The sequence below is a fragment of the Pseudorca crassidens genome, chromosome 14 (genome assembly GCF_039906515.1).
Source record: "Pseudorca crassidens isolate mPseCra1 chromosome 14, mPseCra1.hap1, whole genome shotgun sequence".
Classification (NCBI taxonomy): Eukaryota; Metazoa; Chordata; class Mammalia; order Artiodactyla; family Delphinidae; genus Pseudorca; species Pseudorca crassidens.
In genome coordinates, this window is record NC_090309.1 from 44,493,004 (window position 1) to 44,520,674 (window position 27,671).

General features: G+C 39.6%; 2 protein-coding genes across 5 annotated transcripts in view; one reads left to right on the plus strand and one right to left on the minus strand.

The window, feature by feature from the left end:
• CCDC85A (coiled-coil domain containing 85A) overlaps positions 1 to 27,671 on the minus strand; it is a 685,546-nt gene that overhangs the window by 438,983 nt on the left and 218,892 nt on the right. The window lies entirely within an intron of this gene.
• The window catches only part of EFEMP1 (EGF containing fibulin extracellular matrix protein 1), a 68,293-nt gene continuing 59,541 nt past the window's right edge, over positions 18,920 to 27,671 (plus strand). The window contains exons 1-5 of one of the 3 annotated variants that reach the window (XM_067705033.1): positions 18,920 to 19,061; positions 19,830 to 19,870; positions 20,303 to 20,390; positions 24,888 to 24,936; positions 25,101 to 25,502. In XM_067705033.1, the coding sequence (XP_067561134.1) occupies positions 20,310 to 20,390; positions 24,888 to 24,936; positions 25,101 to 25,502 (532 nt within the window). In that variant the 5' untranslated portion in view covers positions 18,920 to 19,061; positions 19,830 to 19,870; positions 20,303 to 20,309. Of the gene's footprint in view, positions 19,126 to 19,829; positions 19,871 to 20,302; positions 20,391 to 24,887; positions 24,937 to 25,100; positions 25,503 to 27,671 lie in introns of all 3 variants that reach the window. The other 2 variants (XM_067705034.1, XM_067705035.1) reach the window with 2 other exon arrangements.

The following is a 27,671-nucleotide window of genomic DNA, read 5'->3' on the forward strand; positions in this document are numbered from 1 at the left end:
ATCCAGCCTCATCCATCAGAACACAGGCACCAGTCCCCTCCACCAGGAAGTCTTCAAAACCCACCGAATCAACCTCAGCCACTGGGGGCAGACACCAAAAACAACGGGAAGTACAAACTGGCAGCCTGCAAACAGGAGACGCCAAAAACAGTAAGTTAATCAAAATGAGAAGACAGAGAAACAGAAGATGAAAGAGCAAGGCAAAAACCCACCAGACCAAACAAATGAAGAGAAAATAGGCAGTCTACCTGAAAAAGAACTCAGAGTAATGATAGTAAAGATGATTCCATGGAAATACAATGGAGAAAATACAAGAAACGTTTAACAAGGACCTTCAAGAACTAAAAAGCAAACAAACAATGATGAAGAAAACAAATGAAATTAAAACTTCTCTAGGAGGAATCAATAGCAGAATAACTCAGGCAGAAGCACGGATAAGTGACCTGGAAGATAAAATACTAGAAATAGCTACCACAGAGCAAAATAAAGAAAAAAGAATGAAAAGAATTGAGGACAGCCTCAGGGACCTCTGGGACAACATTAAGCAAACAAACATTCAAATTATAGGGGTCTCAGAAGAAAAGAAAAGAAAGGGAATGAGAAAATATTTGAAGAGATTATAGTTGAAAACTTAAATAATATGGGAAAGGAAATAGTCAATCAAGTCCAGCAAGTGCAGAGAGTCCCATTCAGGATAAATCCAAGGAGAAACATGCCAAAACACATATTAATTGAACTATCAAAAATTAAATACAATGAAAAAATATTAAAGCAGCAAGGGTAAAAGAACAAGTAACATACAAGGGAATCCCTATAAGGTTAACAGCAGAAACACTGCAAGACAGAAGGGAGTGGCAGGACAAATTTAAAGTGATGAAAGGGAAAAACCTACAACCAAGATTACTCTATGCAGCAAGGAGCTCATTCATATTTGACAAGAAATTAAAACCTATACAGACAAGCAAAAGCTAAGAGAATTCAGCACCACCACACCAGCTTTACAACAAATGCTAAAGGAACTTCTCTAGGCAGGAAATACAAGAGAAGGAAAAGACTTACAATAACAAACCCTAAACAATTAAGAAAATGGTAATAGGAACATACATATTGATAATTACCTTAAATGTAAATGGATTAAACACTCCAACCAAAAGACATAGACTGGCTGAATGGATACAAAAACAAGACCTGTATATATGCTGTCTACAAGAGACCCACTTCAGACCTGGGGGCACATACAGACTGAAAGTGAGAGGATGGGAAAAGATATTCCATGCAAATGGAAATCAAAAGTAAGCTGGAGAAGCAATTCTCATATCAGACAAAAATAGACTTTAAAATAAAGACTATTACAAGAGACAAAGAAGGACCCTGCATAATGATCAAGGGATCAATCCAGGAAGAAGATATAACAATTGTAAATATTTATGCACCCAACATAGGAGCACCTCAATACACAAGGCAAATGATAACAGCCATAAAAGGGGAAATTAAGAGTAAAACAATCATAGTAGGGGAATTTAACACCCCACTTTCACCTATGGACAGACCATCCAAAATGAAAGTAAACAAGGAAAAAAGCCTTAAATGGTACATTAAACAAGATAGCATTAATAGATATATATATAAGACATTCCATCTAAAAACAACAGAGTGCACTTTATTCTCAAGTGCTCATGGGACATTCTCCAGGATAGATCATATCCTGGGTCACAAATCAAGCCTTGGTAAACTTAAGAAAATTGAAATTGTAACAAGTATATTTTCCAACCACAACGCTATGAGACTAGATATCCATACAGGAAAAAATCTGTAAAAGATACAAACACATGAGGCTAAACAATAGACTACTAAATAACCAAGAGATCACTGAAGAAATCAAAGAGGAAATCAAAAAATACCTAGAAACAAATGACAATGAAAACACAATGACCCAAAACCTATGGGATACAGCAAAAGCAGTTCTAAGATGGAAGTTTATAGCAATCCAAACCTACCTCAAGAAACAAGAAACATCTCAAATAAACAACTTAACCTGACACCTAAAACAATTAGGGAAAGAAGAACAAAAATCCCAAAGTTAGCAGAACGAAAGAAATCATAAAGGTCAGATGTGAAATAAATGAAAAAGAAGTGAATGAAACAATAGCAAAGATCAATAAACTAAAAGCTGGTTCTCTGAGAAAATAAACAAAATTGATAAACCATTAGCCAGACTCATCAAGAAAAAAATGGATAAGACTTCAATCAATAGAATTAGAAATGAAAAAGGAGAAGTAACAACTGACACTGCAGAAATACAAAGGATCATGAGAGATTACTACAAGCAACTATATGCCAATAAAATGGACAACCTGGAAGAAATGGACAAATTCTTAGAAAAGCACAATCTTCCAAGACTGAACCAGGAAGAAATAGAAAATATAAAGAGACCAATCACTAGCACTGAAATTGAGACTATGATTAAAAATATTCCAACAAACAAAAGCCCAGGACCAGATGGCTTCACAGGCGAATTCTACCAAACATTTAGAGAAGAGCGAACACCTACCTTTCTCAAACTCTTCCAAAACATAGCAGGGGGAGGAATACTCCCAAACTCATTCTACGAGGCCACCATCACCTTGATACCAAAACCAGACAAAGGTGCCACAAAGAAAGAAAACTACAGGCCAATATCACAAAGGTGCCACAAAGAAAGAAAACTACAGGCCAAGAAAGAAAAATACAGGCCTAGAATCTGTGCAAAATACCTCAACAAATACTAGCAAACAGAATCCAGCAGACATTAAAAGGATCATACATCATGATCAAGTGGGGTTTATGCCAGGAATGCAAGGATTCTTTAATATATGCAAATCAATCAATGTGATGAATCATATTAACAAATTGAAGGAGAAAAACCGCATGATCATCTCAATAGATGCAGAAAAAGCTTTTGACAAAATTCAACACCCATTGTTGATAAAAACCCTCAGAAAGTAGGCAGAGAGGGATAGTAAAGCCCACATATGACAAATCAACACTGAACATCGTTTTCAATGGTGAAAAACTGAAACCCTTTCCTCTAAGATCAGGAACAAGACAAGGTTGTCTACTCTCAACATTATTATTCAGCATAGTTTTGGAAGTTTTAGCCACAGCAATCAGAGAAGAAAAAAAAAATAAAAGGAATCCAAATCAGAAAAGAAGAAGTAAAACTGTCACTGTTTACAGATGACATGATACTGTATATACAGCATCCTAAAGATGCTACCAGGAAACTATTAGAGCTAATCAATGAATTTGGTAAAGCAGCAGGATAAAAAATTAATGCACAGAAATCTCTTGCATTCCTATACACTAATGATGAAATATCTAAAAGAGAAATTAAGGAAACACTTCCATTTACCATTGCAACAAAAAGAATAAAATACCTAGGAATAAACCTACCTAAGGAGACAAAAGACCTGTATGCAGAAAACTATAAGACACTGATGAAAGAAATTAAAGATGATATAGATGGAGAGATATGCCATGTTCTTGTATTGGAAGAATCAACATGGTGAAAAAGACTATACTACCCAAAGGAATCTACAGATTCAGTGCCATCCCTATCAAACTACCAATGGAATTTTTCACTGAACTAGAACAAAAAATTTCACAATTTGTATGGAAACACAAAAGACCCCAAATAGCCAAAGCAATCTTGAGAAAGAAAAAGAGAGCTGGAGGAATCAGGGTCCCAGACTTCAGACTATACTGCAAAGCTACAGTAATCACAACAGCATGGTAATGGCACCAAAACAGAAATGTAGATCAATGGAACAGGAGAGAAAGCCCAGAGATAAATCCATGCACATATGGTCACTCTATCTTTGATAAAGGAGGCAAGAATATACAATGGAGAAAAGACAGCCTCTTCAATAAGTGGTGCTGGGAAAACTGGACAGCTACATGTAAGATGAATGAAATTAGAACACTCCTTAACACCACACACAAAAATAAACTCAGAATGGATTAAAGACCTAAATGTAAGGCCCGATACTGCAAAACTCTTAGAGGAAAACATAGGCAGAACACTCTATGACATAAATCACAGCAAGATTCTTTGTGACACACCTCCTAGAGAAATGGAAATAAAAACAAAAATAAACAAATGGGACATAATGAAACTTAAAATCTTTTGCACAGCAGAGGAAAACTTAAACAAGACGAAAAGACAACCCTCAGAATGGGAGAAAATATTTGCAAATGAAGCAACTGACAAAGGATTAATCTCCAAAATTTACAAGCAGCTCATGCATCTCAATTTCAAAAAAAACCAAAGAACCCAATCCAAAAATGGGCAGAAGACCTAAATAGACATTTCTCCAAAGAAGATATATAGATTGCTAACAAACACATGAAAGGATGCTCAACATCACTACTCATTAGAGAAACGCAAATCAAAACTACAATGCGGGGCTTCCCTCGTGGCGCAGTGGTTGAGAGTCCGCCTGCTGATGCAGGGGACACGAATTCATGCCCCGGTCTGGGAAGATCCCACATGCCGCAGAGCAGCTAGTCCCGTGAGCCATGGCCACTGAGCCTGCGCGTCTGGAGCCTGTGCTCCGCAACGGGAGAGGCCACAACAGTGAGAATCCCGCATACCGCAAAAAACAAAACAAAACAAAACACTACAGTGCGGTATCACCTCACAGCAGTCAGAATGGCCATCATCAAGAAATCTACAATAAATGCTGGAGAGGGTGTGGAGAAAAGGGAACCCTCTTGCACTTTTGGTAGGAATGTAAATTGATACAGCCACTATGGAGAACAGCATGGAGGTTCCTTAAAAAATTAAAAATAGAACTACCATATGACCCAGCAATCCCACTACTGGGTATGTACCCTGAGAATACCATAATTCAAAAAGAGTCATGTACCACAGTGTTCATTGCAGCTCTAGTTACAATAGCCAGGACATGGAAGCAACCTAAGTGTCCATCGACAGATGAATGGCTAAAGAAGATGTGGCACCTATATACAATGGAACATTACTCAGCCATAAAAAGAAACGAAATTGAGTTATTTGTAGTCAGGTGGATGGACCTAGAATCTGTCATACAGAGTGAAGTAAGTCAGAAAGAGAAAAACAAATACCGTATGCTGACACATATATATGGAATCTAAAAAAAAAAAAAAAGTGGTTCTGAAGAATCTCGGGGCAGGACAGGAATAAAGACACAGACATAGAGAATGGACTTGAGACGTAGGGAGGGGGAAGGTTAAGCTGGGACGAAGTGAGAGAGTGGCATGGACATATATATACTACCAAATGTAAAACAGATTGCTAATGGGAAGCAGTTGCATAGCTCAGTGAGATCAGCTATGTGCTTTGTGACCACCTACAGGGGTGGGATAGGGAGTGTGGGAGGGAGACACAAAAGGGAGGAGATAGGGGGATATATGTATATGTAGAGCTGATTCTCTTTTTTATAAAGCCAAAACTCACACACCATTGTAAAGCAATTATACTCCAATAAAAGTGTTAAAAAAATCTATCTGGTCTATTGTGTCATTTAAAGCTTTTGTTTCCTTATTAATTTTCTGTCTGGATGATCTGTCCATTGGTGTTAGTAAGGTGTTAAACTCCCCCACTGTTATTGTGTTACTGTTGATTTCCTCTTATATAGCCATTTGCCTTATGTATTGAGGTGCCCTTATGTTGAGTGCATATATATTTATAATTGCTATATCTTCTTCATGGATGATCCCTTGATCATTATGTAGTGTCCTTCCTTGTTTCTTGTAACATTCTTTATTTTAAAGTCTACTTTATCTGATATGAGTATTGCTACTCCAGCTTTCTTTTCATTTCCATTTGCATGGAATATCTTTTTTCATCCCCTCACTTTCAGTCTGTATGTGTCGCAAGGTCTGAAGTGGGTCTCTTGTAGACAGCATAGATCCAGGTCTTGTTTTTGTATCCATTCAGCAAGCCTGTGTCTTTTGGTTGGAGCATTTAATCCATTCACATTTAATGTAATTATTGATATATATGTTCCTATTACCATTTTCTTAATTGTTTTGGGTTTGTTTTAGTAGGTCCTTTTCTTCTCTTGTGTTTCCCACTTAGAGAAGTTCCTTTAGCATCTGTTGTATAGCTGGTTTGGTGGTGCTGAATTCTTTTAGCTTTTGCTTGTCTGTAAAGCTTTTGATTTCTCCAGAGAAATGTGAATGAGATCCTTGATGGGTAGAGTAATCTTGGTTGTAGTTTCTTCCCTTTCATCACTTTAAATATATTGTGCCATTCCCTTCTGGCTTGTAGAGTTTCTGCTGAGAAATCAGCTGTTAACCTTATGGGAGTTCTCTTGTATGTTATTTGTCGTATTTCCTTTGTTGCTTTTAATAATTTTTCTTTGTCTTTAATTTTTGTCAATTTGATTACTATATGTCTTGGCGTGTTTCTCCTTGGGTTTATCCTGCCTGGGACTCTCTGAGCTTCCAGACTAGGGTGGCTCTTTCCTTTTCCATGTTAGGGAAGTTTTTGACTATAATCTCTTCAAATATTTTCTCGGGCCCTTTCTCTCTCTCTTCTCCTTCTGGGACCCCTATAATGCAAATGTTGGTGCATTTAATGTTGTCCCAGTGGTCTCTTAGGCTCTCTTCATTTCTTTTCCCTCTTTTTTCTTTATTCTGTTCCTCAGCAGTGATTTCCACCATTCTGTCTTCCAGGTCACTTATCTGTTCTTCTGCCTCAGTTATTCTGCTATTGATTCCTTCTAGTGTATTTTTCATTTCAGTTATTGTATTGTTCATCTCTGTTTGTTCTTTAATTCTTCTAGGTCTCTGTTAAACATTTCTTGCATCTTCTCGATCTTTGCCTCCATTTTTCTTCCGAGGTCCTGGATCATCTTCGCTATCATTATTCTGAATTCTTTTTCTGGGAGATTGTCTATCTCCACTTCATTTAGTTGTTTTTTCTGAGGTTTTTTCTTATTCCTTCATCTGGCACATAGACCTCTGCCTTTTCATTTTGTCTATTTTTCTGTGAATGTGGTTTTTGTTCCACAGGCTGCAGGATTGTAGTTCTTCTTGCTTCTTCTGTTTGCCCTCTGGTCTCCTTAAGGTTTTTCTGATCCATCAGGTTTTTTAAAAAAGTAAGATATCTCAACAAAATCTATATATTATATTATCATAATTGAGGGTTAAAAAAAGCCAGATTTTAGGAAATTATGGTAGTTCAATTCAGTAATGACTAGAACTTGGGCTAGAGATTTTTCATAGAGAAAATCAAAGCTTTCATAGAGAAAATCAAAATTTTCATAGAGAAAATCAAAAGATTTACAGAACATTACAAGATATGAAGAAATGTTTAAAATATAAATGTTAAGAAAGGTAATAAAACAATATGCAAAATCTTGTACATATATAATGTACATGTTCCAAAATAACAATGTTGTCTACATTTGCATATATACTGAGAATAAATATTGGGGAAAGAGAGAAATCAAGACAGAGCAAGGGAGCATATAGAAAAGTCTGGAAAGAAATACAACCAAATGTTAACAGTAGTTGTCTCTTAGAGTGATAATGTTTAAGTTGTTTTTGTTATGGGTGATTTTAATTTACATCTTTATATTTTCCTATTTTTGTAAAATGTCTTCATTGAGCAAATATTACTTCTAAAATCAGAAAAAAAAGAAGTACTGTTGTCCAAAAGAGTCATTTGGAAGAAGGAAGCTACAGAATGTTTAGAAACATAACAAATTCATTTTTCAGTGTTAGCAAACTACAGAAAATAAGCTTCTAATTAAGGGTGTAATTTAAAAACCTATTGTCATACTCCTTTAATATACTTCAGAAGAAAAATAAATGCTATTTTGTCTAAAATATAGCTGATTCGTGCATTATTTTTAAATTGCTAGTTATTAGTTAACTCCAACCAATAATTTCTGAATGTTTGAAAGAAGAAAAAGTGATAGAAACTCAGCGTGTGTACACAGCAGAACCCCATTTCCTTCACTGATTGGATAGTTCCTCAGAGAAAAGAGAAAATAACTCCTCAATATAGCAAAACTTATATCCAGACTAAGTCTTCACACACAGAGAAGGAAAATAATAACCAGATATACATAGAATTTGCCAGGTATTTAAACCAGCCATCTGGAGATTCAAGACTAAGAATAGGCTTTATTTTCATGTATGTGAATGTGATCAATTGAATCATGATCCATTTTGCATCACACCTTCTCTCCAAGCCAACCATTCAATAAAAAGATGAGGATGACAGCAAAGATGACACTAGTGTCTTTACTGTTCATTCCACAAATGTCTGATGAGTATCTACCAAGTGCAAGGCTATCTTCATTTCTTCAGCAGTATGAAGATAAGACTATCAATTTCAGCTCCCAGGTAGATGGGAGCTGGGCTTTAGCATGGACAAGGGGCAGTGTCCTGGGAGCTTACAGTAGGGGCAGATATGAGGGTCACTTGACCAAGATCTGCAGAGCATAGTGTTAAGCAGAAATAATACAACAGCCAAAATCAAAGTCAGGCTGACCAAGTGAACTGTCAGTCCAAAGGAGAGTGTAGGCTGAGAGGAGGACTCCTAGTAGGAGTCAATAGGTAGAAACCAAAACAGAGAAGAGGATTCATAGGCTAGGGATAGGTGGAGAAATTTCCTGAGGCAGAGGGCATTCTACATATAGCTTCATAGAGCATGTTCTGCAATGTGGCCTGGAAGAGAGGTGGACAAACACAATCCCTGCCTTCAAGAAAATCACAGCCTAGCCGAAGATATAAGATCCATTTCATTCTGCACACTTACATGTCAGCTCCACCCAACAGCTCCCTAAGCCTTGAAACATGCCTCAGTCAAACGCTCACTTTGTGTTGTATGAATAGATGATGATAATGAAGATTATGTCAAAGAGACAAAGGAGGCTGTAGATAAAGAGACGAGGCAGGGAAGTGGAATGCTCCAAAGACAAGGTGTCAAGACACCTGGTTCTAGTCCTTGGCTCTACTACTAACAAGGGTTAAGTTGGACAAGTCATCTAAGCTCCAAGTTTCATGAAGGAATTGGAGCAGATAAGATCCCTTTTTTCTTCTTTTTCCTTTTCTCCATAAAATGAATTCATCTTTCTTAAATCAGATTGGAAAGTTCTTTCTGATCCTGCCATTCTTCCAAATGTATTGAATAAATTCAAATATTTTATAACTCTTGGCCCTTTTAAAAATTAACTGCAATTGAAGCATCTGCTTGAACAGAGTTATTTAGGAAAAAAAAAAAACACTTAAATCTAAGTAGTATCCTTGCATTAGCTCCCTTGTGGATATGTAAACTTTTAACCTCTTACCTTGAATAGAGTTTCCACATTTGCCCTATTTAATCAACGATAAAAGTCAGATATGTCATTCCTTATACTTTATCTGTTAGCAGCATACTGTAGATTCCAACAGAAAGACTGTTTTTCCCTTTCCACGTTCTATAGTGATAAAGAAGTTACTGCTAGTTTATCAAAATAATTTATGCCTTAAAATTCCTCTAAGGGCAGAGACAAAATAATAATGTCCATTCCATTTTAGGTTTTGGTCTCAGCAGTTCCATTGGTATAGGATATGACATACTAAGGAGAAAAAAATCATAAATCAGTTTTAGTAATGCTATTACACATTTTTTTAAAAAATTCTAAATTTCAACATATCAATGTCTTTGATTTTGTTTGAACCACTGCTCCCGAAAAAATTAATTTAAATTTTTTCAAAGAGATTTTAAAACCCGTTTTGTTATCTATAATTGGTATCAAGATACAAGATTAAGTATTCACAAAAGGAAAGATAAGGAGGATTTTCTATTTTAATAAAAAATCCACAACGGGAAGGAAAAAATAATTCAAATAAGGTAAAACAAAATTGGAAAGTAGAACACAGAAAATTCTAAAAGTCAACAAAATATTATGGAAAGATTCCAAACTGGCAAAAGTGGGAGAGTGATGATCCATTTCGTTAAATTACATATTGAAATAAAATTACTAATTTTCAGGGGATATTATTTCTAGTTTCATGCTCCACAATGCAATCATCTTGAAACCCCATCGGCCTTGATTAGCCAAATGAAGTTTCCAGAAAAGCTAATTTTGAAAAAAGGGAGGAAGGAACTTGTTGCTGAAAACAAAATAAAGCTTCACATCTGTGTCCGCATCTGAAGTTGTTCTGTAAGAGCTGATAACTTGTTAGAAAGCAACTTTTTTTTTTTCAAGACAGTGGATTTACATCATACATTTTATCTCTCCAAGGAAATTCTAATTACTCGTTCCAATCATTTCTGATTGATTTGCTTTTTATTCATCCAAGGTATTCTCTGCTCTATGATGAAATTAAGCCTTCAATAAAATTCCAAAAATTTGAGAACAATTTACAAGCTCCAGATGACTGAAAGTTTTCTCATGTCCGTTTGGCATTCAGAAGGAGAGTTTCACCAAATATATTCTGAAGAAGAATACATCTGGCACTCACTAAAACAAAGAACTCACCAGTGACATACTTGAGGCTAATTAATATCACATAAATGCAAAGTTGCCAATATTCTTTGAAGCCAAAGCTGCAATCCAACCTCCATGTACTTCAATGAGTCTTCTTCTAGCACAGGCCACCAGCCACATAGGTTAATGTTTGGGGGTGTTTTAGTAATCAATTTAATAAACACATTATCTTCTGTGTAGAAGTTTATAATGGTGTGTGTGTGTGTGTGTGTGTGTGTGTGTGTGTGTGTGTGTATTAGAAAAGACTCAGCATGTGCTGAAAGCCCACTTAATTTCATTTTTTCTCTTGGTCTGATGCTGACTCCAATTCAGTAACAAAAGATAAAATAAAAATTAAAGAATTTTAGCACTAAAAGACAATTAGAAACTATCTCTTCCAAGGGCTTGTTTTAATAATGGCAAGTATATCAGAAATCCTTATGTGTATTTACCACAAGAATATTTTCTTGGATAATAATGGTAAACTTAGCTATTCAGAACTATTGAATTTTTAAGCATCAGTATGAAAGCAGCCCAAGAAATAAATAATTTAATCAACATTATTCTTGCAAGACTATGCTACAGGGGCTATCAGTAGTCAGTGATCAAATTTTATCATGTCACTAAGAAATCTAGTATTTAACAAATGAACTCTTTTTATGAAAGGCAAAGACTTATACAGCCAAATATGGCTCAAGCATTGGCTTCTCTTTCAACAGATTCATAAGGGCATATACCTTCACAAACCAACTGGACCCAAATATTGCCTTATTTGGCTACATGGCCAAAAACTGTAGGTTATGTCTGCTATTCATGTCTTGGTCTAGAGGACACCAGGGTTACCCAAGGTTGGGCATAGTTAGCCAACGCCTTAATCAGCTGCTCTTAGAACTGAGCCACACTGATAGGACATCTTTGATTTGGATGTACAGTCGAAAGCAGACAGAGACTTAAAGCACACGCAGGCACTTCCCTGGTGGTGCAGAGGTTAAGAATCACCTACTAATGTAGGGGACATGGGTTTGAACCCTGGTCCAGGAAGATCCCACGTGCCACGGAGCAAATAAGTCCATGCACCACAACTACTGAGCCTGCACTCTAGAGCCTGTGAGCCACAACTACTGAGCCCACATGCCACGACTACTGAAGCCCGCACACCTAGAGCCCATGCTCCACAACAAGAGAAGCCACCGCAACAAGAAGTCCATGCACCACAACGAAGAGTCGCCCCTCCTCGCTGCAACTAGAGAAAGCCCACACACAGCAACAAAAACCAAACACAGCCAAAAATAAATAAATAAAAGGAATTAAAAAAAAATAAATCACGATGCATAGTCATTGACATCTGTGAATCTCTTCTGAAATTGTCATTTCCCCCCCCCACCAAACAGATCTTCAAATCTTTAAAATCTCAGATTCCCGTGGGTTCATAGCAATTTAGCAAGGTGAATTTATTGCAATCTCCAGTTGCAGTCCACTCAATCTACATGTCCAGTTTGAATCTGTGTAGTTGTACCACATTGAAGAATCATCCATGTTTCTGTTCTATCCCTGCAATCCTAGATATTCAGTTGGTGGTGGGGAGGGAGTAACATAGAGGAAACTTTAGAGCAGGGGTTCTTGCTACCAGACAGCTTGCTTTAGAACCCCTACTTTGCTGCTCACTACCTATATGACCAGGGCAAGGTACTAAACTGTTCTGTCTCAATTTCCTTTTTAGTAAAATAGGCATAATAATAGTGCTGTTGAATTAACACATGTAGCACTTGCTTCAGTTCCTGACATAGTGTAAGTACTACATACATGTTAACTATTACTATTTATTACCAGTAAGGAAGTACAATTTTATAAGCCACTTGAAATTCAAAAAATTAGGTATCTCAGAGCCATTTATTCAAAAAATACCATTGTCTTAGGGCGCTGCTCAGGGTGGGGTCACAGATTTCCATGACCCAGTCATCAAACTGCAGTAAACTATGTGTCCAGACCCTGATTCCTCTAAATAGCCCATAAACTAGACAGAGTTACACACAAAAATATGAAGCAATTTTTAGCCTTAATAACCTCTTTTATTCTATCATGCAATTAACCCGACTACATGATTTAAGATTAGTCACTGTGATCAATAATAACAACAGCAGCAATAGCTATGTGCAAAGAACTGTACTAAGGGTTTTATGTGCATTTTCTTATTTAATACTCATAAAAATTCTATGAGATAGGAATTATCATTAACCCCATTTCACATGTGAGGAAACTGAGGCCCAAAAAGGGTTAAGTAACTTTCCCAAGTTCACACAGTCAGTGAGTGGCACAGCAGGACTTGAACCCAGGCTCTCCGGATCCAAGCCCTACACTACACTAACCCCTCATTGGGGGTTATCTTAGGGTGTGTCCATCATTCCTGAACCAATCACTGTGTCTACAGATTTGATGTTGATTGGCAGAGACTGAGCCACATGCTCACCAAAAAGTCACAGGAAAAATAAGCTCCATACAAATTGTATGAAGTGGGAGTACTCAAGGCCAAACTGTGGTGTCTAGATTCAAAGATAGTAAGAATAAGCCGGCAAAGGATACAGCAGTCCCCAATTACCCATGGTTTTGCTTCCCACAGTTTCAGTCACCCAAGGTCAACCACGGTCTGAACATATATGGAAAATTCCAGAAATAAATAACTCATAAGTGTTAAATTGCTGTACCATTCTGAGTATCATGATAAAATCTTGACTCATCCTGCTCCACCCCACCAGGGATCCCCAACCATTGACATCATCTGCCTACATCCAATCATAGACATCATCGTGGTTCGATGATCCAGGATCACCAGAAGCAGATGATTCTCCTTCTGACTTATTGTCAGAATGTCAATAGTAGCCTAACACTAAGTCACAATGCCTATTGTCATTCACGTCACTTCATCTCATCATGTGAGCATTTTATCACCTTACATTATCACAAGAAGAAGGGTGAATACAGCACAATAAGATATTTTGAGAGACAGACTACATTCACATAACTTTTATTATAGTATATTGTTATAATTGTTCTATTTTATTATTAGTTATTGTTGTTAATCTCTTACTGTGCCTAATTTATAAATTAAACTTTATCATAGGTATGTATGTATAAGAAAAAACATAGTATATATAGGGTTCAGTACTATCCATAGTTTCAGCATCCACTGGGGGCCTTGGAACATACACCCCGTGAATAAGAGGGAACGACTATATAAATGAAATAAAAGCTCAGGGTGGATGCCCCAGCTCCTGGCCTGCCGTGTAGCTCACAGAGACAAACCTAAATCTAGAAGTCCTTACAGCCCGTGTAGAATGGGCTGTCTTCCAGTCAGAGAAACCTGGAATCGCAGGCTCAGTGCCCTTCGTATCCTCAGGCTCATCGGCACACAGAAACAACTTAAACCACTACAGAAGACAATAATTCTGCCACATCACCAGACCTAATAGCCAGGTTCTGGACTTTGACATTCTTGTTTTACTGACACTGGGCCATTTCTCCTTTTTTTTGGACTTAGGAGTTTTTCCTTCGTGTACACTTAGGGGCATTCTATGGGCAAAACTGGTCATGGCCTACCACTATAAGGGAATAGATGATGAACAGGCAAAAGCAATGTGATAAATACAGGAAAGTAGAATGTGATAACAACAGGCAAGTATCAATACAATATAATAACTACAAATAAATGTTGTTACCCAGGTCAATGTGTGTGCAGAACTGACTCAAAGAAGTTGAGCAACTGCCATGGTTCCCCAGCTAGAGCATGGCAAAAGTCCAGGCAAGAACTCTTGAGTCCTATCCTATTTTCTTTCTGCCACATCTTTTCTGTACACTTTTTTTTTTTTTTGCGGTACGCGGGCCTCTCACTGTTGTGGCCTCTCCCTGTTGCAGAGCACAGGCTTCGGACGCGCAGGCTCAGCGGCCATGGCTCACGGGCCCAGCCGCTCTGTGGCATGTGGGATCTTCCCGGACCGGGGCATGAACCCGTGTCCCCTGCATCGGCAGGCGGACTCTCAACCACTACGCCACCAGGGAAGCCCCTGTACACTTTTTTATTTATTTATTTTGGCTGCACTGCACAGCTTTCAGGGATCATAGTTCCCCCACCAGGGATCAAACCTGGGCCCTGGCAATGAAAGCACCAAGTCCTAACCACTGGACCACCAGGGAATTCCCTTCTCTATACCTTTAAGTTTGCCTAGGACTGAGGGCTTTCCCAGGACACACAACTTTCAGTGCAAAAACTGGAAGAGTCCTGGGCAAAGTGGGATAAGTTGATCACCCCACCATTAATCCCTACGTAAATGTTCCATCTTCACTGCTTTCTTACTGAATTCATTTTTTCACAGATTTCACTTTCCAGTTGCCCACACCCAATAAAATATTATTAACCAGGTTTTAACTGCAAGACCTGTGGCTCCATGACTCAGTTAATTAAAGACCCTTGTGGATCCTTGAGACTTCTAATTATTTTCAGGGATTTTTTAAAAAAGGGAAATAGTAAAGAAAACATAATAATATAAGTTTTTCTTTGTGATACATATAGTATAATAGCTGGCAAACTGGGAAATAGAGGGCTCCTTTATAAAAGTTGATCACTGGTTATTTGACAAATGCTGTGAAGAGAAGCCAGAGTTGTCTTCCTGAGGTAGTGACTATTAAAGGAAGATCTGAAGTCTTAAATCTTTGAAAATCACAAACACACACACAAAGGTAAGGGGATGGAGGGGGACCCAGAAGCTGATCCAAGAAGAAGTGTTTGGAATGTTCAGCTTGCCCCAGGACAGAAAGCCTGGGAATCTCTCCCAACAGCCTCTCCCAAGTGGCAGCCAAGGCCTGCCACTCTGGGGTGCAGGACACAGGTACAACACATCACAAGAGCCAGAGCCTCCGGAGTAGGAGGCTTCTTCACGCTAGCAGCAAGACATCTTCCGCTCCAAGTAACTGAACACCTGACTCAAACTGGCTTGCGCCATAAGGAAATACATTACACCTCACAAAACTGGGGTGCAGAGGCAGGACAGAGTTCGCTTCTGGCTGATTTAGAAGCTCAACAATCAGGGCCACATTATGATTTTCATTGTCCCTGGGCACTTTGGCCTTCACGGGCCCCTTTCTCCATACAAAAATTATATTTTACAAACTGCAATGGTATAAGGACAAATATAATCCAGACTGGACGATATTTATTTTTTCCTTCTGACTTTAAAAATTAAACCTTTCTGGAGAAGCCCTAAAAGTATCATGAGTTCTAGGGTCAGTCGGCCCTCTGAACAATCCCTCAAGATCCAGGCTCTCTCCATGTGATTGGCCATGCGTAGTATGTGTCATCCTTATGCTCAGGCTGGCTTCCCTCCAGGCTGTAATATGGCTGCCAGTGGCAACTGAGGCAAAGGACTCCACTGTTCTCCTCCACTGTGAGCTCAGAAAGCCTTTTACCTAGGAAAGAAATCCTTCCTTTCAGTTCTGATTGGTCAAAGTGGGACAATGGGCTACTCTGAAACAACAGCCAGAAAATGCCATTGCTGATTTCATTACCTTAGACTAGTCAGGAGATACCCTATTGTAAGAAATACCTAAATAATCCTGGGTTATGTTACGATGGAGGAACGGTCTACTACAGCCCATCATATTATATATTGTAATACCTAAGAACAATCATTCACATGTATTTGACATTTGATTGATGAGTTTCTTTCTCAATCCCCACAACCTTAAGTAGAGTGTGTTATCCTACCCATTTTACAGAAGCAGAAACTGAGGTTTATAGAGCTTACAAGATTTGCCCAAGGTAAGATTTTGTAAATAGTACATAAAGAGGACAAAACATAAAACAACAACAACAAAAGTTAGACTTCATCAAAATTTAAAATGTTTGCTCTCAGAAGACAGCATTAAGAAAATGAAGAGGCAAAGCAAAGACTGGGAGAAAATATTCAAAACATATATATCTGACAAAGAACTTGCAGGGAGACTATATTTAAAAAAAAAAAAACTCTTACCACTAATAAGACAAAAAACCAAAAATAAAGAAATGGATGAAAGATTTGAATGGGCTCTTCACAGGAGAAGACATAATGATGGATAATAAGCACATAAAAATGTTCAATATCATTAGATATCAGAGAAACGTAAAATAAAACCACAATGAGATGCCACTTACACACCTGCCATAATGGCTAACTTATAAATTACTGACAGTATCACATAGAATTTCACATATTGCTGGTAAGAATGTAAAATGGTACAGTCACTTTGGGAAACATTTTGGCACTTTCTTATAAAGTTAAACATACCCATACCATATGATCCAGAGGTCCCACTCCTAAGTATTGCCTAAAAGAGAGGAAAACTTCTGTCCACACAAAGATTTCTACATAAATGTCCATGACAGCTTTATTCATAAACAATCCAAATATCCATCAACAGGTGAACAGATAAACAAACCAGGGTATATCCACACAATGGAATACTAGTCATCAATAAAAACGAATGAACATCTGATACACCTAACAACAAGGATGCATCTCAAAAGCATGCTGAGTGAAGGAAGACAGACACAAAAAAGTCCATACTCTAGGATTCCATTTATATGAACTTCTGCTGAGAAATGGCTGCAGGGGACCGAGGGTATAAGCAAGGAGACCAATTAGGAGGCTGTAGTAATTCGCTTGGAAGATGGTGGTGGCTCAAGCCACCGTGGTTGTGAACGAAGTGATGAGAAGTGGTTCAGTTCTGGATACAGTTTGAAGATGGAGCCAACAGAGTTTTCTGAAGAATTGAATGCAGGGTGTGTGAGAAAAACAGAAATCAAGGATGACACTGTGATCTTGGATCTGAGCAAATGGAAAGATAAAATTGCTATTCACTGAGATGGTGAAGCAGGTGGGTAGAGCAGGTTGGGAGAGAGGGTGAGAATCAGCAGACCCGTTCAGTTTGAAATAACCATTAGGTGTACAGCTGAAGACAGCAAGTCAGTAGTTGGATGTACAGGAAGAGTTCCAGGCTGAGAATAGAAATTTGGGAGTTTTAACTCACTTTTTCTGGGGAAAGGGCTGAAGATAGGTAAAAAGAATTCAAAAAGTAGAAGAAAATGTCTATACAGATCTTTTACTGTACAAAAGCAAAGATTCAATTTTTTAAAGTCTGGAGGTCATTAATGATTGGGAAAACAAACATTTGAATTTTGGTACCAAAATCTTCAGTACTGTTAGCAAAACCCCATGTACTAAAGTAAGGTTCAGGCTCATGAAGCTCCTCTGATCTTGTCCAATATTGCGTGGCTTGCAGCGAAACTGGCAGGGCTGGCGACCCTTTGCATACCCCAGAGATATGGAGAGAGGCTTCCACCTGGCAGTCTCTCTCTCTTGCCCTCCCTGCCATCTCCCTGCCCCTCCTCTGGTCTGCAGGGAAGGGGAGGGAGCTGCTGAGGTCAGAGTGAGTACCTTCAGCTTGCATATTGTCTCATTTGTCTCGTTCATGAAACCGTATTTGCTTCAGAAGGCATGACTCTTAATTTGTTTGGAGGCAAACTCTTAATCTGACTTTAGAGTTAGAGCTTTCAAAGATAACTGCAATCTGTGTGGTAAGATTTGAAGAAGCCAGAAAAAAATATTTTTTTTTCTCGCCAGATTCCTGAAATTCCACCATTAGTGTGAAAGGTGAGAGTGAAATGCCCAAAGTTGAATGACCAGTACTGGAGACTCCCACAAGGGAAGGAGGGGAGAGAAGAAAAGCAGTAGATGAGACAAGGGGCCCATAAAAAACGGGGTTTGAGAGACCAGAGGACAACCCAAGCTCACGATCTTGTGAGTGTGAGTTCTACCTGGGCCATCCCCAAGCCCTCACACATAGTAAGTCACAGATACTGGTGGAATGAATGAATTCTCTTTTTTCTACCTTTGAGGAAGCAGGCACTTCCCCACCCTTCAAAAAGAAAAAAAAGTATCTTAAAGAAAAGGCGAAAGAACCAGTTCTACAAATGGAGTTAATTTACTCTCCTAGGATTCACCTATTAGGGAATAATAATAATAATAATAATAATAATAATAATAATAATAATAATAATAATAATAATAATAAGCAGCAATTTCTCAGGACGCTCACAAGCTCTACTAGGAGAGCCTTTTTCCACTCCGCGGCGCACAAGAAATTGCCTGGGAGGCTGGAGCATCACCAAGGCCGATTCAAACCCCAAACGTCACATGCCAAACGTGCCATCTTCTGCCTGGAGTTCCGGCGCGTCTGGGAACAAAGAGTGAGGGGATGGCAGGGGAGGGCAGGCGGGTGGTGGAGAGCCCCTGTAGAAGGGGGCGCAGACCCAGCTGCGCAGCGCGCACTCCCGCCCGGTTCGCAGCCCTCGGCTCAGCCCTTTTGCGCCTCCCTCAGCTCTCTCCTCCGCCCCCCTTCGCCCTCCCCTTTCCCTCCTTTTCTCCTCCTCCTCCTGCCGCCGCCGCGGCCGCTGCCAGACCTCGCCAGTTCAGACCCACGGGGCTGCCCTCCCCTGCTCTCTCCCCTCGCTGCCCGGGCCCGGAGCGCAGAGCGGCCGCGCAGGTAGGAGCCCCGAAGCGGGGGTCACACCAGCTCGCCCAGTGCCCGCGGGGCCGCGCGCCGAGGAGTAAGTGGGGTGACCTGAGGGGTGCAGTGGACCTGAGAACTGCCGCACACTGTGCAGGATCTCTCAGGCAGAGAGGGAGGTGGAGGTGTGTGGTCTAGGAATGCGATCTGTCAGCATGTGCGAGTACGGGGTGACATCTGTTTGGATGGGCATGTGTGTGCGTGCCGACAATCAGCCGACAGGGCTTTGCCCATAAACAAGGTTTTGAAAGTTTCAGGGGGCCAGAGATTTAAGCCGCACCTGGATTCCACAGGAGCTGGTTAGAAACTGGAGCGCTGAGCAGCTCCCCGGGGACGGCTGCCTGATAACATACAGTTGAGAAAAGGGACCTCGCCTCCCTGGGGGTGCCTGGCCGGCTGCCCTGAAATTGGTACTTCGGGCCGCTGTGTGGTTGCCCAGTTCCGGCCCTAGGCAGCCCCGATTCTGAAGGTAGCATTTCGGGGACCGAGGGACTGATAAGGCACGAGGGCATGAGACGCTTTGGGCTGCTCCTCTACACAACCTGGGGGTTTTAAACAAAGCTGCGCAAAGAGAACGCCTGGAAATGCCACTTTGAGAGTTTGCGCTGGGGAATGTAAGACGGAGCTCCGAAGGGCAGGTATTCTATCCTAGGGGAGGAGATTGCTCCCGAGTTTTGTTCTGGTGTTTTGTTTAAAAAAAAAAAAAAGAAGTTTGAAGCCAAAGTAATTCATATTTGTTCACAGGTTTTTCTGCTGAGCTGTGCAAGGAACTTAACTAGCTGGAGGTGAGCTTATAGGGAAAGCCTTAACGTTCAAGGGAATATGAGATTTGCTGCCCCACTTCAGCCCTCGGAAAAAAATGAACCGTCTCCTTTGAAATTAATGACACTGTACTCTTTCTCTTTCACTCCCTTTCTCGAGCCTGTTGTGTAGGTGCAGTATAAAATGCACGCTGTATATCTTTTGTATATATTTCAGCGAAGCCGGACAGAGTAAAGTGAAATGTAATTCTGCAGCCGTTTTACAGTCTTTGGTGCCTCGTTTGGCCAAGGGAAGGTTGAGGAGGGGGAGGGGAGATGAGAAAGTAAATTGGAAGTTGGGTATGATGGAGCCTCAGCCTCCTCCGCCTTCGCTATCTTGCTTGTTACTTTACAGCTAAAGTTTTATTTCCCCCACAGCAGATACTAAGGATCGGTTTGTGCTGTGTTTTCTTTGAGATTCACGATGGTGAAAGCCCTTTTCCTAATTATGCTGACTCTGGCGTTGGTCAAGTCACAGGACACCGAAGAAACCATCACGTACACGGTAAGGGGTGATGGAATTTGAGATAAGTGCGGTTCATAGGGATTCTGTGGCACAAGGGAGACTTTATCCACTCCTGCCAGTCTATGTGGGCTGTTCGCTGTGGTGGATAATAAACGTTAGCAAGTTTCATGTCTAAGATTCGTTGTAAATTGCCTGTCCTTTCAAAACTTCACTTAGTGTAGCGAGGTGGATGGACCGAGAGTCTGTCACACAGAGTGAAGTAAGTCAGAAAGAGAAAAACAAATACCGTATGCTAACACATATATATGGGATCTGAAAAACGGTACTGATGAACCTAGTGGCAGGGCAGGAATAAAGACTCAGACGTAGAGAATGGACTTGGTGGGGGGTGGGTGGGGGCGGGGGAGGAGCTGGGGTGAAGTGAGAGAGTAGCATGGACATATATACACTACGAAATGTAAAATGGATGGCTAGTGGGAAGCTGCTGCTTAGCACAGGGAGATCAGCTGGATGCTTTGTGACGACCTAGAGGGGTGGGATAGGGAGAGTGGGAGGGAGGTCCTAGAGGGAGGGGTTATGAGGAGATATGTATACATATAGCTGATTCACTTTGTTGTACAGCAGAAACCAACACAACATTGTGAAGCAATTATACTCCAATAAAGATATTAAAAATACAACAACAAAAGTTCTCTTAGATCACCATTTGAGACAGGGACCAAAATGCAAAGATTTGTGCAAGGCCAAAAAGGGAAACCCCTTTAAAACAAAACACAAAGTAAGCTACATGTTTCTGACACATTAAACAAATTAATGGGTATAAGTAATTGGAAAACCTGAATTCCTGTATACATGCAGATGAAACCAGAACTCAAGGAGTAAGACAAGTCAAATAGGAATGTTAAACATCACAAAAGCCCATCACCTCATTTGTGCATGTGACTTATGTTCTCATGTAAGTGGACTTTCTTGACTTCATAAAGGCTATTATTCATTTACAGTATAACTGATAACTCATATAAATGCCATTCAGATAGACTTTACGTGTTACCAGGATGTGATATTTGGCAAAATGGCTTTAAAATGCATTGTATGAAATTTGGTTTTGCATTTTCTAATTAGTATATCTGATATTTCCAAGTAATTTTGATTAGTTAGTTAACTGTATGGATATAACCAATGTTTAATACAATATTGAATATATCATCTAACCCCTCCCACTGCCAGGAATGGATATGGTGAGAACAGAGGGCAGTGCTTACCTCACTTCTGGTGAGTTTGTTTGCACCTCTGTTTTGTGTTTTCTAGTCTTTAATCAGTGTTGTGAGGCAAATGACATTTGTCCTGGATCAGAATATGAAAAACATATTTTTCTGCTTGCTCCCAATTTAAAATTAAGTAATCTCACTCAAAAGAATGTGAAAAATTTTTGAAAATAAAACTCTTAAAAGTGAGCTAATGTCAATTACTGATAATAAACATTATCTCACTTTTTTGATATTATCCCTAGAATGTATTCATCTGGCAAATATTCCTTGTTGTTTAGATCAACTATAAATCAAATGGGGTTTAATATAAATATTTTGTTAACTTAATGGTAAATGTAGTTGCTTCCTCTGCTGAAGATAAATAAAGCAAGATAAATGAATACATGTGTTGTTTATCTTCAAATGAAATTGTTTTGTTATTCAGGCTAAACTTACTACCTTCTTAGGGAGCTAAAATTAAATTAGCTACCCACTTTTATATTCATCTAATAAAAGATTTTATTGCTTTTACAATTGCTTATCTTGTACCCCCTGCCCATTGCTAATCACCTAAATCTTACTCATCTTTAGCAGAGAAAGTTCCCTGTGGATTAAACACTGTAGTTTTAAGACCACTAACTAGGGTTCATCATATTATAACAGGTTTCCCAAATATGACACCCTTTTTGTGCTAAGATTAGAGCTATTCTCTTTTGAATTGTGTATGCCTATTAGTTCATGGCTAAAGGACAAAATGTAGCTATATTTTTAGTAATTCCACTGTGGAGACACTGTCTCCTTTCATCCTCACAGCAAAGTATGAGGTAAGTGACATCCTCTTCCTTCTGCTGATAGTGGAACTGAAGATCAGAGAGGTATCTAACTTGCTTAAGACTACACAGCCAGTAAGTGGTGAAACTAAATTCACTCTAGGCTTGTTTAATAGTAGATCCATATTGAATGTACTGGAACTGAAGACCTAAAGCAAACTGCAAATCTTCTCTATTTAGCATACAGATTTATTCAAGTGCACTGTCATTTTGCCTGGCTTGAAAGATACTTTTCAGAAGGATGGGTTCATATCCACAAGACAGCCTCATATTCTTTCATGTTAAAGATAGAGTCCATTCAGTTATTCACTCATCAAGTATGTGCCGTGTGCATAAGCAATGCTCATCACTATCAAAAGAATTTAAGTTTACTTGCTTACTAAAAAAATTCAGACCTTAACCTTAGGGAATTTACCTTGGGAAAATACTTTTGAAAAGTACAAAGTATTATACATGTTGCTAAAGAAACACAAAAGCAAGGAGGTAATTAATGTTCATACTGGCATATTGAAGGAGGTAGAACTCTGTGCTGGTTCTTGAAGGAAGACTTTGGATTATTCTAGAAAGGCTGAAGAGACACCTGAATCAGAAAAAGTGGCATAATCAAAGGTTAGAAGTGAAAACAGCCAAGTCAAGTCCAGGAGGTGACAACAAGTTAGGTAGTGGGGAGAACCTAGAGATGGCAATAGTGGGAGATGAAAGGTCTACAGGCCACTGTGAGCCCTTAGATGGAGGGGCAACGTAACCAAGAGAGCAAAGAAAGATTGTCATGGAGGCTTGTGTGCAGCATGTAGAGATATGGAGACCACCTAAGGAGACTTGCCTACTCATGAGGCCAGGAAGGCTTACACCAACGTGGGAGAGATAAAAGTGGAAACAAAGTCAGCAGAGCTTGAAGGAAAATAATTGGAAAAGTTGATGTTAAAGTTGTAATCCTGGGTGCTGAGAAAGGTGGTAGTGCCTTGGACAGTGTTGGGGAAACTAGAAAGAATTAGTCTGGGAGATAAAGTGAGTTTAGTTTTCTCCCTGTTAAGTCTCAGAAATCAGTAAAATACCTAAACTCATCTCTCTGTCTCCATTCAGCTATATAAGTAAATTTACTATTTACTTACTTGGCTCTTACAAAAGAATTTAAGTTTATTTATTTGTTTACTCTACTTTTGCTCAATCCTTCCTGAAGCCTCTTCCTCAAATCTGCATCTGATCAGATGTTTTCTTGAGCTTAAAGTTTCTTCAGAGGCCTCATCACTTATACCAGCATTTCTCAAGAAGCAGCCCATAGATGACTTGTATCAGAATCACCTGAGATGCCTGTTAGGAATTCAGATTCCAGGCCCCCAACCAAATCTACAGAATCAGAACCGTTGGTTGGGCCCAGGAATCTGCATTTTAACAAGCACCAGAATGATTCTTAAGCATAATGGAGCTTGAGATTCACTGACCTTTAAGGTAGAATTCAGTTTCCGTCTATCCCAAAGAAAGGCTTCCCAGGTTTGGCCCTGCCTACCTCTCTAACCTCACTCCACCCACCCAGGAATACTTGTAACTCCTTCCTTCTTTAACAACTCTGCGCCTTTGCTTACGTGGTCCCTCATCCTAGACTCCCCATATCTCTCTGGAAAAAAGTCCTGTAAGGCCCAATTCACTTGTAACTTCGCCCATAAAGCCTTCCCTTACACCCTGTCATGTCCACCCACAGCCCTGGGTAGGGTCCATCATTCCTTCCACAGGTAGACTTGTGTCACGACACCTGACATCTTGCTCCAACTTATCTACCTGTCTGTCTCCTCTTCAGGCCTGTGAGCTGCTTGAGAACAGGAGCAAGGTATTAATCATCTTTGCTTTCCCAGGGACTAGGGTGGTGCCTGGTGTGAGAAGGTACTTGACAGATGGTTCCTTCAGTGAGTGAACTAGAGAGGACCCATAGGTACTAAAGCTAGAAGGCAGGCCATGGTGTGAGAAGGAGGCTCAGGACTCTACTGAATAGGAATGATAAGGAAAGCCATGTCTGGAATGCTCTAAGAGGATTTGGAGAGAGAGAGGAAATTGTCAAGGGCTGAAGAAAAGAACTCAGCTGAATTTTTTTTTTTTTTGGTAAAATTTACAGTGTGGAAGAAGGGGCAAATAAAGCAAAAAAGCAGTCAGAGAGATTGCAGAATATTAGTATTGGGACAGAGAGAAAGGAATTCCAAGAAGATGGTTATGGGCAACTGGACCCAACGCAAATACAACAAAAGAGTTGAGACAGCTGGTGATTGAGAAGGGATCCCTGAAGCGGTCCAGTGCACAGATGTGTCTTTTTAAAATAGCTACAGAATGGTAAACTACACATCTCATCATCTATCTAGGACTCTAGCACAAAGATTGTTGCCATAAGTATGAAGCTTTTAGAGTGACTTCTCAGAGAATGGATACTCAATTAACTGTCTCCTGGCCCCATCTTGATGTTTTCTTCACAGCAATGCACAGATGGATATGAGTGGGATCCTGTAAGACAGCAGTGCAAAGGTGAGCCAACTTTCAAAGACTTCCCATCTGAACGTAGCTCTCTGTCTCCATCTCATATGTCCTTCATGTCCTGCCTGTATTATACCCAAAAGGCATAAGCATATATTTACATGTTGAGTTTCCCCTCTAAGAAGATTCCTGACTTATTTTATTACTGACCACAGATATTGATGAATGTGACATTGTCCCAGACGCTTGCAAAGGTGGAATGAAATGCGTCAACCACTATGGAGGATACCTCTGCCTTCCTAAAACAGCTCAGATTATTGTCAACAATGAACAACCACAGCAAGAAACACCAGCAGCTGAAGGTGCGGGTGCAGCTACAAATGCAGCTGTGACCTCTAGTACAGGCACTGGGGGTGTAGCAGCCAGTGGCATGGCAGCCAGTGGAGCGGTGCCTGGGGGTGGTTTTGTCGCCAGTGCTGCTGCTGAAGTGCAGACTGGCCGAAATAACTTTGTCATCCGGCGGAACCCAGCTGACCCTCAGCGCATTCCCTCCAACCCTTCTCACCGGATCCAGTGTGCAACAGGCTATGAGCAGAGTGAGCATAACGTGTGCCAAGGTAAGCATGACTTTCAATGCTAATGAGAAAGTTCTTGCCCAGGTGCACCTGTGGTGAGGATGACAACAGCTCATACTTACTGAGAGCTTCCCACTCGCCAGACTTTGTGCTAAGTGCTTTGCCTGCATTATCATATTCAATCATCACAATAGTCCTAAAAGGTAGTTGCTGCCAGTACCATCATCATTTTGCAAATGAGGAACTGTGTCTCAGAGAGGTCATCAGTGGTTCTCAACCTTAGCTGCACATATTTAGGGTCACCTGGGAGCCTTTAAAACTTCTCCATGTCCAAGCCACACCCCAGCCCAATTAAATAACAGTCTCTGGGGGGTGGGTTCCAAGAATCAGTATTTTTTTAAAGCTCCCCATGTGGTCCCAGTGTGCAGCCAAGTTTGAGAACTAGGGGTCACACAGGTGGTGAGTACAGAGCCAGCGTTCAAACCCAGACAGATGGGGCCAGAGTCACAGCTGTCAAAAGAAGCAAATTATTCATTTGGAATTTGAAATTGTGCTGTCAAGCTACTCCACAAATGTCCGCCTTTAAGGTCTCAAACTTTCTTTTTATTGAACTTGCCACTGACTTGTTTTCCTCACAGAGGAATAAAGAAATGGGACTTCTGCTTCTCATTACCTTTGAGGGAGTGTCCCCCACTCACATTTATATCTATTTTTAAGCTCTCGTTTGAGCACATTTCGCTTATATCACTTGCACCATGGCACTGTCCGCTTGGGTTTTTCTGTTTATTTTCACAAAGAGTACACATCACTGTGTATTCTAGAAACAGCTGTAGACTCATGCTAGCAAAGTGATAAGAATCTTGGGCTTTGAAGACATGTAGGATATTAACTAACTGGACTGTGCTAAGGGATTTTCTTCCTCTTTGCCTACTTAGCAAACCCTTTTAGATCTGCCTAGTGTGGCAATAGAAGCTCCAGACTACTTTTTCACTACCAGGGGCTGACTGGGTAAACCCCATAAGACACCATAAGTGCCTGGTACCCCCTGGCCAATGGAAAGGGCCCAGGAGTTCTTACCTTCTACCTGCCTGAATGAGGAAGAGCACCTTCCTCCCTCAACACTGAAGGGTTCAACTGGGGTCACCTAGCTGCTGCATTAAGTGAAAGAAGCAACTGCTGGTCCTCTAGAATGCTGCCCCTTATTCACCAGTGTTGAGTTTTATCTTCTGTATAAAATATAGTAGATTTTAAATGGTTTATAAATGAAGTAAGGAAACCTATCAGGCTCTGACTTTTATTATTTTATATTTTGTGTTCAAATTTTAAGTATTCCACATCAAGAGCTAACCCATGCTGTGATGGTGTCACTTTTCAGAGAACCTATCGTATTAGCATCTGTTTTGTGTTACTGTCATGAGTCAGAATTCCAATATTGATGATGAATGTTTCAGCATCTGCTTGATATTCAGATATTTAATTTAAGGATTATGTCAAAGAGATAACCTCATGAGGTTATTTATATATATAAATAAATAGATATTTACAAATAAATATATATTTATATAAAATATATATGGTGTGTGTATTTGAGTGAATACTGGTTTAAAAATACCTTGAATTTATTTAAAATACCAACTGTTAATTGTGTTATTTAAATATATAATTATACTGGAAGGTTTGGTCGTATTTTTCCTGAAACTGAAAAGTTTTACTGAAATTTTTGAAGTATTGACTTTTACATACTGAATTATTTTTTACACTTCAGATGTAGGTTTTAATGGTACTTAGGAGAAGAAAACTTAGGTAAATGAATGGATCGTTTATCAGAAACTGTCAAAGTAGTTTATGGTCCACCATTAACAGTTGTGGTTGAAAGCAAGAACAATGCCTAGAATCGAATGAAAAATTTCTAGAATAAAACATATTCAGGATTTACAACATGCATTGGTTACAGTAGAAACTGTATAATAAAAAGTGAATAATAAAAATAAAATCCTATTTAATTTTTCTTAAAGATTTAGACTATCTTACAAAGTAAGTTACTTTTAAAATATTTATAATCCTTAATTCTTTGGGAATTTCTTTTTAATTTTAAGCTAAAACTATTAAATGCTTATGGTAGATGCTAAATACATATTAATTGATTGTGTGCACACAGGGCATTTCCAACCCAAACTGTTTTGCATAATTCAAGTAATTTCAAAAATTTGG